The following is a 14,129-nucleotide window of genomic DNA, read 5'->3' as shown; positions in this document are numbered from 1 at the left end:
AGAAAAAGCTTCGTACGCCGACAGTCCCGTTGACACAAAATATATGGGGACACAGAACAGGAGAAGGCAACACCGATCATCACACCCAGTCCTCCACCACCGGAGACAACCAGAACACGAGCAGCAATTCAGGGCATAAGGGACGCAAGTCATAAAAGCTTTCCCATTGCTGACGAGTGGTAGACCTACGGCAAAAAGGCCAACATCCCAGCCGGGATGTGCTGCCGTCGGGAAAAAGAAAGCATTCGAGGTCACGCCAATGGGCTTCATCCCTGCAGCAAGAAAGACCATCACTTAATGTGAAATTCTCCGGCGATTCAGAGGGCTGCTCCATCCGGGTCTGCCTTTCTCGCTGACCGCTCTGTCCCAGTGGTCACTCCAGGCTCGGGAAGCGTAGCTCCCTACTGACACCCCAGCGTGCAGGGTAACCCGGACCGTGCAGGCGTAATTGCCCGCTTCAGATCTTATTTCCAAGGATCAGGCGCACCCAGCCTTGCCACTGTCCCAGCTCAGGTCAGTGCTGGACTTGTCACACGGGACGCTGCGCTCAGAGGCTGCACACGTAAAGCTGTGCACGGGTGCCGGAACAGCGCGAAATAGCATCCAGCCGCTCAACAGAAATACCGGTCATCCCTATCAAATTAATCAAGGAAAATTTCCTTTCTGATCCCAAATTTGGTGATTAGGAGGAATCCTGAAATACAGGATTATTACAACAGAAAGAAAATGCAAATGAATGTGAACACAAACCAATCTAGTTTCAGTTCATCCTTTTTGGAATATGAAAGGACTTAACATTTCTCATTCTGGGATCAAACTTTTCCCTAAAGTTTTCATCCTCAGCACAAATGATGCATATTCCTTGTTCTCTGTCTTATTTAGAACACCTTTACTCTTCAGATGCTTATATACCATCTTCTAATTTCCTTTTAAATTAACCGTGACCATTTTATAACTGTTCAACCTTGTACTTAAATTCCCTCTCCCAATATATTTATGGAGTCGTCACTTCCACTCTCATCCAGTTTTTCTCGCTTTCTTTCCAAACCTTGTTGAGAAAGACAGCTGAAGAAAGCAAAACTCAAGGCACCAAGGAAAGCAACAGCAGAATAACAAAATTGTGGTCCTGGGATAGAGACATTCTTTTGGGAATGGGTGAGGGAGAACCTGCGCTGCAGGACCTGGGTGTCCAGGTCTCCCAGGACTGCTTTTGCATTTCACAATAAGCAGAGAACAAATAAAATTCCTGTGCATATGCAGCTGTTCTTCCAAATGATCAAGCCCGAGGTCTGGGTTCAAACTGCAATTTTGCATGGTGACCTTACACACTGTTTAAGCCCCTCCAGGTAGCAGGTGTCATTCTACTGCTATTTCCAGATAGTTTTAACCCAACAAGTAGCAGAGCAGAGTGGGTTTTTTGCCTAATTGAAATCAATGTGAACAAAACATGATTGGTAGATTCTTGTGCTTAGGACTCAAGTTCCAGGTAGGTACATGACCTATCGTCACACCTACAGCACTAAATTAACATGCCTGGAACGGCTTTCTGACACCTGAGGCAAGCGAACAGAATAAATCAGATCTATATTTTCAAACTTTTCAAATCTCCAGAGTGCACATATGCAAGCTATCTAGCTGAGATGTTCCTAAGTCCATGTCAATTCTTTAACCACATCCAGTACACGTGTAAGGATGCTAGCGGAGTACCCCAGGTACTGGTGTCAGGGCCAATGCTGTTTAATCTCCTCATTACTAACCGGGAAGATAGGAGTAGCGCAACTTCTGAAAGTTTACAGACATTACAACACCGAGGTGAGCGGTTGATACACCAGAGGTTCAGTGCTGCCATTCAGACAGACCTTGACAGGGCAGAAAGGACCCTGGCAGTGCCGGCGGACACCAGCTTGTACGCAAGCAACGCAGCCTTGCGGAAAAACAAGGTCAACAGCCTTCTCAGCCCCATTAGGAAGAACATTGCCAGCTGATTGAGGGAGGCGATTTTCCAACTCTGCTCAGCACTGGTAAGACATCTGGAGTGCTGGGCCCCGTTCTGGGCTTCCCAGTACAAGACAGACATGGACTTAGCAGAGCGAGTCCAGCAAACTGCCATGAAGATAAATGGATCGGAACACCTGACCAACAAAGGGAGACCGAGAGCTGGGATTCTTCAGCCTGGAGAAGAGAAAGTTCAGGGAGATGTTGCCAACGTGCATAAATACCTGATGGGGCAAGGGTGGAAGGAGAGAAGACTGAGCCAGAGTCTTCTCAGCAGCACCCAAGAAAAGGACAAGAGAAAGCCGGCACAAAGCGAAACACAGGAAACTCCATTTACACACAAGGATGTGTCTTGGTTTTGCCTGGGATAGTTAATTTTCTTTCTAGTAGCTGGTACAGCATTATGTCTTGGATTCAGCATGAGAAGAATGTTGATAACACACTGATGTTTTCAGTTGTTGCTGAGCAGCGTTTATACCAAGTCAAGGATTTTTCATCTTCTGATGCCCAGCCAGCGAGAAGGCTGGAGGGGCACAAGGAGTTGGGAGGGGATACAGCCAGGGGAGCTGACCCAAACTGGCCAAAGGGGTATTCCATACCCTGTGATGTCATGCCCAGTATATAAACTGGGGAGGAGTTGGCTGGGCGGGGGGGGAAGGGGGATTGCTTCTCTGGAGCTAACTGGGCGTTGGTCAGCACATGGTGAGCAATTGCATTGTACATCGCTTGTTTTGTATATTGCAGCCCTTTTATTAGTATTGCCATTTTATTATTGTTATTATTATCATTATTAGTTTCTTCCCTTCTGTTCTATTAAACTGTTCTTATCTCGACCCAAGAATTTTACCTTTTTCCTTCCGATCCTATCCCCCATCCCACTGGGTGGGGGAGAAACGACTAAGCAGCAGCCTGGTGCTTAGTTGCTGGCTGGGGTTAAACCACAATAGGAGGAAAAAACCCAGACCGACCTACATGGGCGATCAAATGCTGGAACAGATTATCCCGAGAGGCTACAGCGTCTCCATTGCTGGAGACACTCAAAACCCAACTAGACACACTCCTCAGCAACATGCTTTAGTTGACCCCGCTCTGTGCAGTGTGGTTGAAAGAGTAGCATCTCCAGAGGTCCCTTCCAACCTCAGCAATTCTGTGCTTCTGCAGTTGTGAACAACTTTACACAGGAAAACTGACACCAGCACCACTACTCAGACCTTAACATCCTGTGAAGTTCAGAGCCCGTCTGAAATGTTTTAATCTTCATATGAAACAGTAGCAATCACGGCACCATCTCATCTTTTGTGGAACTAAATTTCCTGCTTCAGTCTGGATCCAGTCACTGTTAGAGCAGCTATACCTACAGACCTTTGACTGGGGACCCACATCTCCATCGCATCAGTGAACCGCACCTCTGGTTGAACCACACCTTTAATTTCAAGAGAAGAAAACATGATTCTCTTGCATCTATGACAATGGTTATAATACCTTATACTTGGAAATAACAGAGGAACAAGACAGCTTCTCTCAGACTTAGGATGAAGCTAGCAGCCTCTTGCTTTCCTCAGATGGACTTACCTAACAAGAAGACGATGACCATAAGCTACACCAACATTTTGAGCAAAGCTCAAGCTGATGGACAGACTCTCACCAATGCTTACCCAGCTTGTAGGTTTGATCTGGTAAGCAGAATTGTCAGTTAAACTCCCCAAAAGCCAAAGGGGTTTATGTACCTGTAAAGTTAATGTTAGATGAGCTAGAATTCCAAGAATTTCAGGAGGTGCTCAAAAACAACTGTGGCAGTTTGGCTAAACCCAAAATTTAATATAGTTATTAAATCTAGACACAAGAGCTGTAGTTCACTTGCCCATCTTTTAAAATGGAGCGATGAAAATCAAGTTTATGACTGTCTATCAAAGATGGTGGAAATGTAAAGATTTTATGAAAAGATTTATTCGGTAACAACAAAACTTTTAGAAACCAAGTCCTAGGCAGACTGCGCAGAATTAAATATGCATTGAAACGCGTAGATCATTGTTTGACAAGTCAGTTGGTGTACTAAGTTATGTTACTGGAATAGCAGGAGAGGAAACACGGGGTTTTGTCTTGTTCATTTACTTTGTTTACTTCCATCGAAGTTGGCTCCTGGAAAAGTTTACAAAATTAATTGACACATTTGATAGAACTGCACTTTCCACCAGCACTGTGTGCATATACTGTAACTCCAGATGTTGCAGAACAATCAGATATTAACATAATTTTTCAGGTTTTTTTTCCTTTACAAGTTAGCATTATAGCGATCTCTGTTCTGAAAGTCTCTATAAGCACGTTTTGCATCTGTTTTACTGTGCGGGATTCTTCCAAAAGGTTCCAGATCATTGAAGCAGGCATCAAAAACTTCATCCACAGCTTTTTCTGCCATTTCTTTGCTAACTTTTCTAACAGCCAGAATGGAACGAATTGCTCTGTCTCGTACACAAGCCTAAGGTGGGAATCGGAGATAAAGAAAAATCCGTCATTATTAGGATAAGTAATTTTTTTCCCAGATTTCGTCAAGTATTAACTCCTACTGCATACACAATAATTTTGTATCGCAGAAGAGTCAAACAATGCCTGTAATGAGCCTTGAAGTACATTTTTGCTCCATCCTGTGTTAATTAGGTGGTTTAGTTTTCCATGTGCAAATAAACCATCAGATATGTAAAAGACATTCCTTAGAACAGGAATTAAAATACAATTGGGCATTTGTTGTAGGTACCAGGTATTTGTACAACTTGACTTGGACACAGGAGAAAATACGTCTGAAAGAAACAGCCATAAATACCAGCTAGTGCTTTCCCAACTGAAATGCTGTAAAACATAAAGGAATGACTCCTATACGGGCCTTCATTTTGATACCTCTCTTTATGGCAACTTTTGCTTACGCAGTTTGTCTACTAAAAGATAAAAAAAGGTGTAAACACCCCCAGCTACAAGCTAACTGCCACTCTAACATGAGCGACTACTTGGCACTGAACCCACAGTCTTTGTTACTACTAAAAAAAAATTAATTGCTGTAAGACTTAACATACGTGGTTATTTAGAACCCTTGTCATTCTCCTTCCTCCAGTTTTCAAAGTCTTTTTAGTTTTACCCACTAACAGTGGGTAAGGTTTTCCCATTACATTTCCTGCAAACCCCGATTTTTGTTTGGTTCTTATTAACCACCCATTACCATTGTCAGTGGTAATGCTCTACGGTATGAGGAATTCCACTCCAACAAAAATAACAAGGTGGAAAAAAAATTTATCACTAATCATTAAAGGTTATTAAAGGTTAATTAAGAGAAAGCAGCAAGTCCATGGCATCTACTTCTTTCTCTAATGTTTTAAGCTATGAAAGTGTAGAAGGCTGCGATCAAGTAGGTAAAGATGGCTCATAACAAACCAGCAGACTTTAACATCTACAGCCTTTACCTGATGGTGTCCTTTTAACCCAAATTTAAACCTGGCTATTTCATTCATCAGTGTACAGTCTCCACTGAGATTAGCAGCTCGAATCTATTGAGAAAAAAAAAGCCACACAATCAGAGAAACACATGGAAAAACAAAGTCAAAAAAGCTGTAACATTTTTTTCTTCAATATCTTTCTGGTAACTGCTGGTAGAGAATATTCCCAAGGCCACTTCTACTCATTAACTACATATTACCCTTTACATCCACTCTCTCAGCCTCAATGAACTGCAAAGTATTACTATAGAACCTGTAAGTTTCTCCAGGGACCAAGTCTCACATATTCCCAAAGCTTAAATGAATAAGCAGAAGAGGTCATATGTGTGTGTGTGTGTCTATACACACACACAAACTGCCAGAAGAACATGGAAAGTAGTATTCTCACCAGTCTATATCAGAGGCTGATACGGCAGTCAGGAAGAAAGGCAGATACCTTTCAAAGACTACAGCTGCAATACCCAGAAGAGTAGTAACCTACCCGCTTTAGGAAAAGCCACGTTTAAATGAGCATGTATGTTTTGGCTTGTTAACTGTCTTGCCCTGTGCACTGTAATTTCTTTTGCCTGCCAACCGTTCCACACCCTACCCCTCTGTTAGGAAATACAACTAAAACTAGATTTCCTATAATTAAGTACCAGGGTGAAAATAAACGCATGGAAAATATGAAAAGTAAGAATTAAAAAGCTGATAATAAAAATCGTAAACACCATATGATAAAACAAGTATCAAAAGGCCTCCATGTCCTCATCCACAAGCTTTTTTATCTTTTTTTTCCTCCCCTGTCCTACCAAGGAGGGGGATCCAGAGGATGGCTTGGTGGGTGCCTGGCAGCCAGCCAAGGTCAACTCCCCACAAATATGCAGAATGGCTTTACTGATACCACATTGGGTTACTTCATTATCTATAAAAAGATAAAGATAATACATGACTGTGACTCTCTTCTACAGCAAGTATGAATTTAATTAACGAATTAAAATTAATTTTTATGAAATCTGGTTTGTTCTGTACCAAACTTGTTATTTTGCTTCTCACATATACTGTTTATAGGCGAAACCTGTGCACATCTTAAGTCTGGAATCAAGTATGTTCTCATTAAAAAAAGCCACCAACCAATCAAACAAAAAAAAAACCCACAACAACAACAAAACCCCAAACCCCAAGACAAAGCCACTATAACATTTTTGTATCATTTTACATATTTTTAAAAAAAGTTTAAAAGTCACCTAATTCACAAAGTCACAAGAATATACCTTCATAATATTAATCGTAAGGGTAAGTTCTTCTGTGGTCAAATGATATGGATCACATCAGAAATCAACTAAAAGCATATGAATACACACAAGTCATGTGCACAAGAGGAATCCTTCCTAGCCTGTCCTCAGTGTAATTTCACCTCCTAATGCATCAATTTGTAAGGCCTTTCAAGCAACAAATTTCTATGTCCTCTGAAATGGCCATGGAGTCATAACTAAAGCATACTATTAGCAACACCACAATTAATCAAGAAACGTATGTTATAGGAAAAGACAAGTTTGCTGTTAACCAAAAAAATCTAAACAAAAATAAGGGTACCATACTTCTGTGACAACAACCCAACATCCCAAGACCTGCAGGCGAGAAAAAGAACCCTATAAACATGTGATAAATGTGCGAATGTGTTTTCACCTCTGACTACTCTCATTTGTTATTAAACACTTCTTCTTGTGGTTACACTCACAGTAATCACATTGTACTTAATATGGCACTGACTTAACCATATTTGTGAAAACTAAATATTTGTTTCCTTAATGAAACTATGTAGGTTGATCTGACAGAATGGGCAAAATGTATTAAGAGATTTAAACCAAACGAAGTCTGTGTAACAGCATGCCTATTTAAACATGAAGCACCCCTAACAACCAGCAGTAATTAATATAATGACAACATTAGAAGCATTTTAACTTACCTCTGAACATGCTAAGTGTTTGACATTATTAAACCAGTCAACATGTGCACGGCAGTGATCAAAAGCATGAATCAATTCATGCGTGACCACCCGGTTCATATGGGATTGGTGGCGAATGTTGTTCTGACACAGAACAATCTGTAGGAAAAAAAAAAGATATAGGTAGTATTTTCAACAAGTTTCAGTATCTCCCTTACTTCTCAGAGACCCAGCACACATCACCTACAGCATTTAGACTCTTTAGATCAGTGTTTTTCAACATTAACAGCCTCATCATTCTGCAGTGTACTACTTCCAATACCATGGAACACCTTTCATTTATCTTGTTTTCACAACTGAGATATCACCGTGAGTACATTTAATCCTAGTAACAAAACCCTAAAAAAAACGGGGGGACAACATCCCGTGCTTACCTGAGATGTGGCAGAATCAAAACCTCCACTGACACAACCATCACAGTTTTCGCAGGAAAAATGCCGGTCATTGAAGACAGTGCTGAAAGGACCAAACAAAGAAAGCTGTAGGGAAGAATTTGAAAGAGACCAGTAACTCCATATAATGGTGATGTTATGACACAGAACAAGATGAATTAGTTTACGTACCAACCAGATTGCTTCATAGCCTCAAGAAGAAGTTGAGCGTATGGATCTAGAAAAACATTGCTGCGATCAATTTCTCTAGACAAAAGTTTTGAAAGTCATCTATAATCAAAATGTATAGACAGTCAAAAAAAAAAAAAAAAGAAAAAGCAATACACATGCACAAATTCATACTTTGCAATATTTAACCCTAATGCAATGCAGCTGGCATCCTGTTACAGCTTGAGCTCTGTAAAGGGATACAGAGTCATGATATATACACAGCTATTCAGGAATCAAGTCACTGCTGACGCTGTTTTATTAGTAGTGTACAGAAAGAGAGTGGCCTATAGCTACCGTTGTTTTCAGTAAGATTCGCAGTCAACATTACGTGGCGAGGAGGGCCCAAGCGAGCCAGAAAGGGACAAAACCTCTCAAATTTTCAAGAGAAACAAGCCAGAGAAGGGCCTTCTGGCAGGACAAAAAAAAAAAGCCCACCGCCGCCCTGGAAATTCGCCATTTTCCCCGCCTGACCCACAAACCGGCCCCTTCCCTCCCTGACACCCCGCGGCCCAAGGTCACCGCGGCAGGCCGCACCGGCGGGGGACACGGACCTCCCCCACCACCACACAAACACCCCGGGATCCACCCGGGGCACCGGAGCGGTGCCGGGCCCGGGGTAGGGGGGAAGCGCTTACTCGTGTCCAGGGTCATCCTCAGCATCAGCTGGCACCTGTTGTGGAAGGTGAAGAGGCTGCGGGCCAGGAAGCTCTGCGGCTTCTTGTTGCGGTCCGGGAAGAGCCGGTAGCCGAAGTCGTCGCCGCCATCCTCCTCCTCCTCCTCCCTCCCCTCAGCCGCCTTCCCCTCAGCCGCCGCCTCCCCTCCTCGCTCCATGGCGCCCGGCGGCGGCGGACCCGAAAGGGAAGAGGCCGGTGGCCAATCGCTGCGCCAGCTTCCCCGCTACGTCAGCGGAGGGGGCGTGGCCGGCCCGGCCCGGAGGAGCCGCGGAGCGGCGGCGGCCGGACGAAGCGGGGCCGCGTTGCATTCTGGGAGGAGGCTTGGCCCAACGGGCCGCGGCGGCGGCGGAGAGCGGCGGGAGCCGGCGCAGGTAAGGCCGCGGCGGGACCGGGGTCCTGTGGTCGCCGGGATCCCGGGGGTGTCTGGTTACACCGGGGACCCGGGATCCCGGCGACCCGGGACCCCGGGGGTGTCCGGTGTCCGGCCGGGCCCGGTGCCCGCCTCCCCGTGGCCCAACAGGCCCCGCCTCAGGCGCCTGAAGGAGTCAAGGCCTGGTTTGTAACTCGGGGGGGGGGGGGGGGAAGGTGGCTGCTCAGCTGTGTGAGGCGAGTGGAAAAAAATTTTACAATAAACACCAAAATTACAAACACGGTGGGAAATAGGCGGGTTTGGCTTCACCTGAAGTACTTTCCCGCTTCGTTTCAAACAGGCCAAACATCGAGAAGGCTGGAGGAAAAAATACGTTGCTAAGGGTAAGCAAGTTACCGCCTGCCTGTAGGAGGTAACCAGGGAGAAGGGCAACGGGTGCGTCGGGGCACCTGCACAGGCGTTTGCTCCTGAGGGTGGAAAAACGCTTCTGCTCTGGGAGCGTTGGTTCACTGGTCATTGTGCGGTGTGTTTTTCCATCTTTTATGAGATGCTTGTCTGTAATTATGGACAGCACGTTGCATTGCAGAAGTCATTAGCTTCAATTGGCCCATAAATAGTTATATCTCTATGCTGTTAGGTTATTGTTTTACTGGATGTTAAAAACGAATAAAAAATCTAGTCCTTTTTCTTCCTTAAAAATGTTGTGTGTACCATCACTAGGATTAGCTTATTTATCCTTACGTGATGATCGTAACTGACCCTGAAGCTCTCTCTCTCAGTCAAGAGGTTGCAGTATCAACCATTCACAGCTTGCTTTGTCTAAGTTTGTATTTAGTTCATCATTAATTACTTCATCATGATTGTTTTCAAAATACGTTTGCTTCATCCTTTCGGCTTTTTGTGCTACAGACTGTACAAATGTGGGGGGTTTTTTTCCCCTGAATTGTAACCAAGGCTTTTTTTAAAGTTGCCTTTTACTTGTGACTTGGTACTTATGTGATAATAAAATGTCTTTCAGTTAAAACACTAAACTTAAGACAACAAAACTTATGAAGACTATTAAGCATTAGTAATTATTAAACAGTAGTTTAAGGACTTGGAGGGCTACAGATGCGTACAAGGATGTGTACATTCAAAGAATATTCTGGACTTGTAATTCGCTATACTTCATAATAAAACACCTCATGCGTTTACTCGTTCCTGTGCTAAAAATGTGTACATATTTAAACCTACTTACTTGTAGGAGCCAAAAGTGCTTTTGGGAGTCGGTTTGTCAGATATCTTGTTTCTGTTCAGATACAAGGCAGCATGTATATCTTAATTGGGTTTTGGTGGGTTTTGGGGGTTTTTTTTAGTTAAAACTTAAAAGTTAACATGTTACATTTTCCTTTGTTCTTTCCTCTGGGAAACACTGCATAAATTGCTTTAAACTAGGAACACCTTGTTATCACTTTCAGGGTTTTCATTGACTGGTTGGGCCCTTTACCTTACACTTAGTTAGGAAAGCGTGAGTTGCTGTTTGTTCTGATATACTTTGTTTCAACTAAATAACATGGCTTCCCATCGTTTTTTCAAAGACATTTAAATTGTGTTTCTTCTTAGTCTCTTACTACTTAATGTTCCTACTATGCTATTGGGAAGCCTGTCCTGCGCGCAGGTCAGACTAATTCATTTTGAAATAGCGAGCTTCCTTCAGTACATACTGCCAAGTTCTCTTAAGAAAGGTTTTTTCCTTGAAATTTGTCAGGTTACAATGAGTGCACCAAATAAAGCGATAGAACTACAGCTGCAAATGAAGCAAAATGCTGAAGAGCTGCAGGATTTTATGAGAGAGTTGGAGAGCTGGGAAAAAGATATTAAAGAAGTGGATTCTGAGCTAAGGAAGCAGAGTGGTGTCTCAGAAGAGGTAAAAATTACAAGTCCAGTGTCACTATTAACTGAGCTATTCATAATGTGATAGTGTTTATAGCAGTTACTTTTTGCTTCAGCAAAATTACCTGTGTTGACTTAAAATATCGGAATAGAAGGTATGAGCTTACCCAGCTGACTTGTTCTCCATCTGAAGCAGACCAAAGATTCCTCTGTAAACTGTTCCACCAACAGCTGTGGGGCATTAGCCTCTGGAGGTGGTGGGGCCAATAAATTTTTAATCACTTCCAGGTAGAATATTTGTGTTTGCAGCATCAGTATTACTTATTGCTGACTTTTAATGTATTGATGTGATACTTCAGTGATACTCTGCAGAGAGTTGTCTTCTAAAACTTAACTTTGTAATGTAATGTAATATTTGCTATTATTACCTTTTGAAGGATTTATACTTGCTGTCCTTAGTGGTTTTGTAGGGTACCTGAGAACAGCTTGCTGGATGGATTTCTAAAATAAAGCTAGCGAGTAGATACAGATACTGTATCTGGATATAGGTATTATAGATTCTTCAATACAAGTGACTTTCACACATCTGTTTTATAAAAAATTACTTATTTCAATTTAGAACTTGCCACCAATTCGAAACAGGGCTTTTAAGAAAAAGAAGAAAAGCAAAAGTAAAGTCCCTTCGAAGATAACCACTGAGGAAAACAAGAAAAACAAGATCAAGTCTTATGATTATGAAGCATGGGGAAAACTCGATGTGGTGAGTCAGAATATTTGCTTGTTAACTGAGTCTTATCCCCAGTTGATTTTGTCTTAAGTAAGATTTTTTTTTACTGTCCTGAGAGTTCAGTTGACAAGTTAGTATCGTACTGTGTGAACATAGAAAGTAGCTTTCTTCCAAAAAGGTTATGGGTTGAAAATTTGGGATATTGAGAAATACTAGTTTTCTATTGACCATGCTTTCATCCAGCAGATTGAATTTGACTAAGGAAAAAAAAAAACCCAAACAAAAAGTGTTTTAATGATACATCTATTAAAAGGTCATAATTTAACAGAATATAAGACTAAACACAGCTGGCAGTATTAGAGGACAGATCTCTTAGTTTTGAAGTGTGGAATACTCCTTGGTAAAGAGGACTTAAGCAAGAGAGATTTTTTTAAAATGCACTACTATTTCTCCTAAAAGTCTTGCTTGATTTATTTTGTGTTGTTAAATTCTAATGAGATAATTTTTTTTATCTGATTTCAGGATAAAATACTTGAAGAACTTGATAAAGAAGATAGTACCCATGATTCTGTATCTCCAGAATCAGACTCTGAGGAAGATGGAATCCGTATAGATGCAGAAAAAGCTCTTGCAGAGAAAGAAAAGGTTATAGCATTGTAACTGTTTGTTATACTTGGTATTGGGGCCAGTTCTGTTTAATATCTTTATCAATGATCTGGATGGGGGCATCAAGTGCACCCTCAGCAAGTTTGCAGATGACACCAAGTTGGGAGGGAGGGTTGAACTGCTCGAGGGTAGGAGGGCTCTACAGAGGGATCTGGACAGGCTGGATCGATGGGCCGAGGCCAACTGTATGAGGTTCAACAAGGCTGAGTGCTGGGTCCTGCACTTGAGTCACAGCAACCCCATGCAGCGCTACAGGCTTGGGGAAGAGTGGCTGGAAAGCTGCCCGGCAGAGAAAGACCTGGGGGTGCTGGTTGACAGCCGGCTGACTATGAGCCAGCAGTGTGCCCAGGTGGCCAAGAAGGCCAACGGCATCCTGGCCTGTATCAGAAATAGTGTGGCCAGCAGGAGCAGGGAGGTGATCGTTCCCTTGTACTTGGCACTGGTGAGGCCGCACCTCGAGTCCTGTGTTCAGTTTTGGGCCCCTCACGACAAGAAAGACCTTGAGGTGTTGGAGCGTGTCCAGAGAAGGCCAACCAAGTTGGTGAGGGGCCTGGAGCACAAGTCTTATGAGGAGCTGCTGAAGGAGCTGGGGTTGTTTAGTCTGGAGAAGAGGAGGCTGAGGGGAGACCTGATCGCTCTCTACAACTACCTGAAAGGGGGTTGTAGTGAGGTGGGTGCTGGTCTCTTCTATCAAGTAACTAGTGACAGGATGAGAAGAAATGGCCTCAAGTTGTGCCAGAGGAGGTTTAGATTGGATATTAGGAAAAATTTCTTCAGCGAAAGGGTTGTCAGGTATTGGAACAGGCTGCCCAGGGAAGTGGTGGAGTCACCATCCCTGGAGGTATTTAAAAGACGTGTAGATGTGGTGCTTAGGGACATGGTTTAGTGGTGGACTTGGCAGTGTTAGGCTTGTGGTTGGACTCGATGATCTTAAAGGTCTTTCCCAACCTGCATGATTCTCTGATTTGCAGAGTAGCAAGGTAGACATAGGAGCTTTTGTAGATTCTTTTAAAAGACTGTCCACTAAGACTACACTTCTGGTGGAAGAATTGCCTGTTTGGAATTTTATATGTCTGTTTTCCTGCCTGTTATTCCAACATCCAGAATTTTGACTGCGTTTCTCTTTCTTCTCATCACCATTTGCAGCAAAGCCTGTCAGGCTCTGCTTAATGTGCACTTATGATGATTAATGTAGTGGGGTTTTTTTGCTTTGAGAAGTTGGATTGCTGTATAGAGTTGCCATGTGGAACAAACTGGTGTTTACCTGAACACAAGGTCTGAATGGCCCAAAGTAAATCACCAAGAATTTAAGATTGGCTCCTTTGTGAGGCCACTACATCTGGGAATGATGGGTGAACTTGCATGTCTTCCCTGCCTTGGTAATGGCAAGTTGGTATTCGTTCAGTTTTACCTTATTTTGCAAGTAGAATACAGCAAGACCTATCTTGTGCTTCATTGCCATGTGAGATAGGCTAAGTTAGTTGTATGGCAACTTCTGTAGTTCTGAGACAATTCTTTGTTTACAAACAATCACCTAAGACCATTTGCCAGTCCATACTTTTCTTCAGTAGTTTCTTAGGGGGTTTTTATTGTCTGCATGGGTGACATCTGCCTTCTTTCTCTGCTGCTGTAGAAATTCCCTGATGTATAATCTGCAGTCTACACTGAGAAATTGAGATGTCGTTAACTATTATCATCTTGGCTGCGGTGAAGCAGTTGAGGGCACACAAGATAAAAGTTGTGTCCCAAAGGAG

The 14,129-nt window shown here is 43.0% G+C and overlaps 2 protein-coding genes across 9 annotated transcripts in view; one reads left to right on the top strand and one right to left on the bottom strand.

Annotated features, from left to right (window-relative positions):
• Window positions 1-3,460: 3,460 nt before the first annotated feature.
• On the bottom strand, window positions 3,461-8,945 carry ATP23 (ATP23 metallopeptidase and ATP synthase assembly factor homolog). Of its 3 annotated transcripts, none has more exons than XM_049813644.1 (6): window positions 8,702-8,791; window positions 8,028-8,126; window positions 7,839-7,920; window positions 7,426-7,563; window positions 5,445-5,528; window positions 3,466-4,471 (listed from the first exon to the last, which is right to left on the bottom strand). In XM_049813644.1, the coding sequence occupies exons 2-6, from the start codon at window positions 8,042-8,044 to the stop codon at window positions 4,268-4,270; spliced, it is 525 nt and encodes a 174-aa protein (XP_049669601.1). In that variant the 5' UTR covers window positions 8,045-8,126; window positions 8,702-8,791; the 3' UTR covers window positions 3,466-4,267. The 3 variants fall into 3 exon arrangements, with proteins under 3 accessions (XP_049669600.1, XP_049669601.1, XP_049669599.1); XM_049813642.1 differs by having other exon boundaries at window positions 3,471-4,471; window positions 8,028-8,073; window positions 8,702-8,942; XM_049813643.1 differs by lacking the exon at window positions 5,445-5,528 and having other exon boundaries at window positions 3,461-4,471; window positions 8,028-8,073; window positions 8,702-8,945.
• Window positions 8,946-8,996: 51 nt separating this feature from the next.
• Window positions 8,997-14,129, top strand: part of RPAP3 (RNA polymerase II associated protein 3) — a 33,201-nt gene continuing 28,068 nt past the window's right edge. For 5 of the 6 annotated variants that reach the window (XM_049813629.1, XM_049813631.1, XM_049813630.1 and 2 more), the window contains exons 1-5: window positions 9,062-9,111; window positions 9,451-9,493; window positions 10,858-11,016; window positions 11,602-11,742; window positions 12,232-12,354. In XM_049813629.1, coding sequence (XP_049669586.1) covers window positions 10,864-11,016; window positions 11,602-11,742; window positions 12,232-12,354 — 417 coding nt within the window. In that variant the 5' untranslated portion in view covers window positions 9,062-9,111; window positions 9,451-9,493; window positions 10,858-10,863. Of the gene's footprint in view, window positions 9,112-9,450; window positions 9,494-10,857; window positions 11,017-11,601; window positions 11,743-12,231; window positions 12,355-14,129 lie in introns of all 6 variants that reach the window. The other variant, XM_049813633.1, reaches the window with a different exon arrangement.

This window comes from Accipiter gentilis, chromosome 11 (genome assembly GCF_929443795.1).
Source record: "Accipiter gentilis chromosome 11, bAccGen1.1, whole genome shotgun sequence".
Classification (NCBI taxonomy): domain Eukaryota; kingdom Metazoa; phylum Chordata; class Aves; order Accipitriformes; family Accipitridae; genus Astur; species Astur gentilis.
Note: the sequence above shows the minus strand (reverse complement) of the source record. Positions and strands in the feature narration are given on the sequence as shown.

Bases quoted from the DNA above. Each gene is read 5' to 3' on its own strand.
- ATP23 (XM_049813642.1), bottom strand. From the start codon at position 8,897: ATGGAGCGAGGAGGGGAGGCGGCGGCTGAGGGGAAGGCGGCTGAGGGG. The intron at 7,921-8,027 runs GTACGTAAACTA...TGGTCCTTTCAG, and splicing joins GCTATGAAGCAATCTGGTTG to CACTGTCTTCAATGACCGGC. The intron at 4,472-5,444 runs GTAAAGGCTGTA...TTCCCACCTTAG, and splicing joins GGTTAAAAGGACACCATCAG to GCTTGTGTACGAGACAGAGC.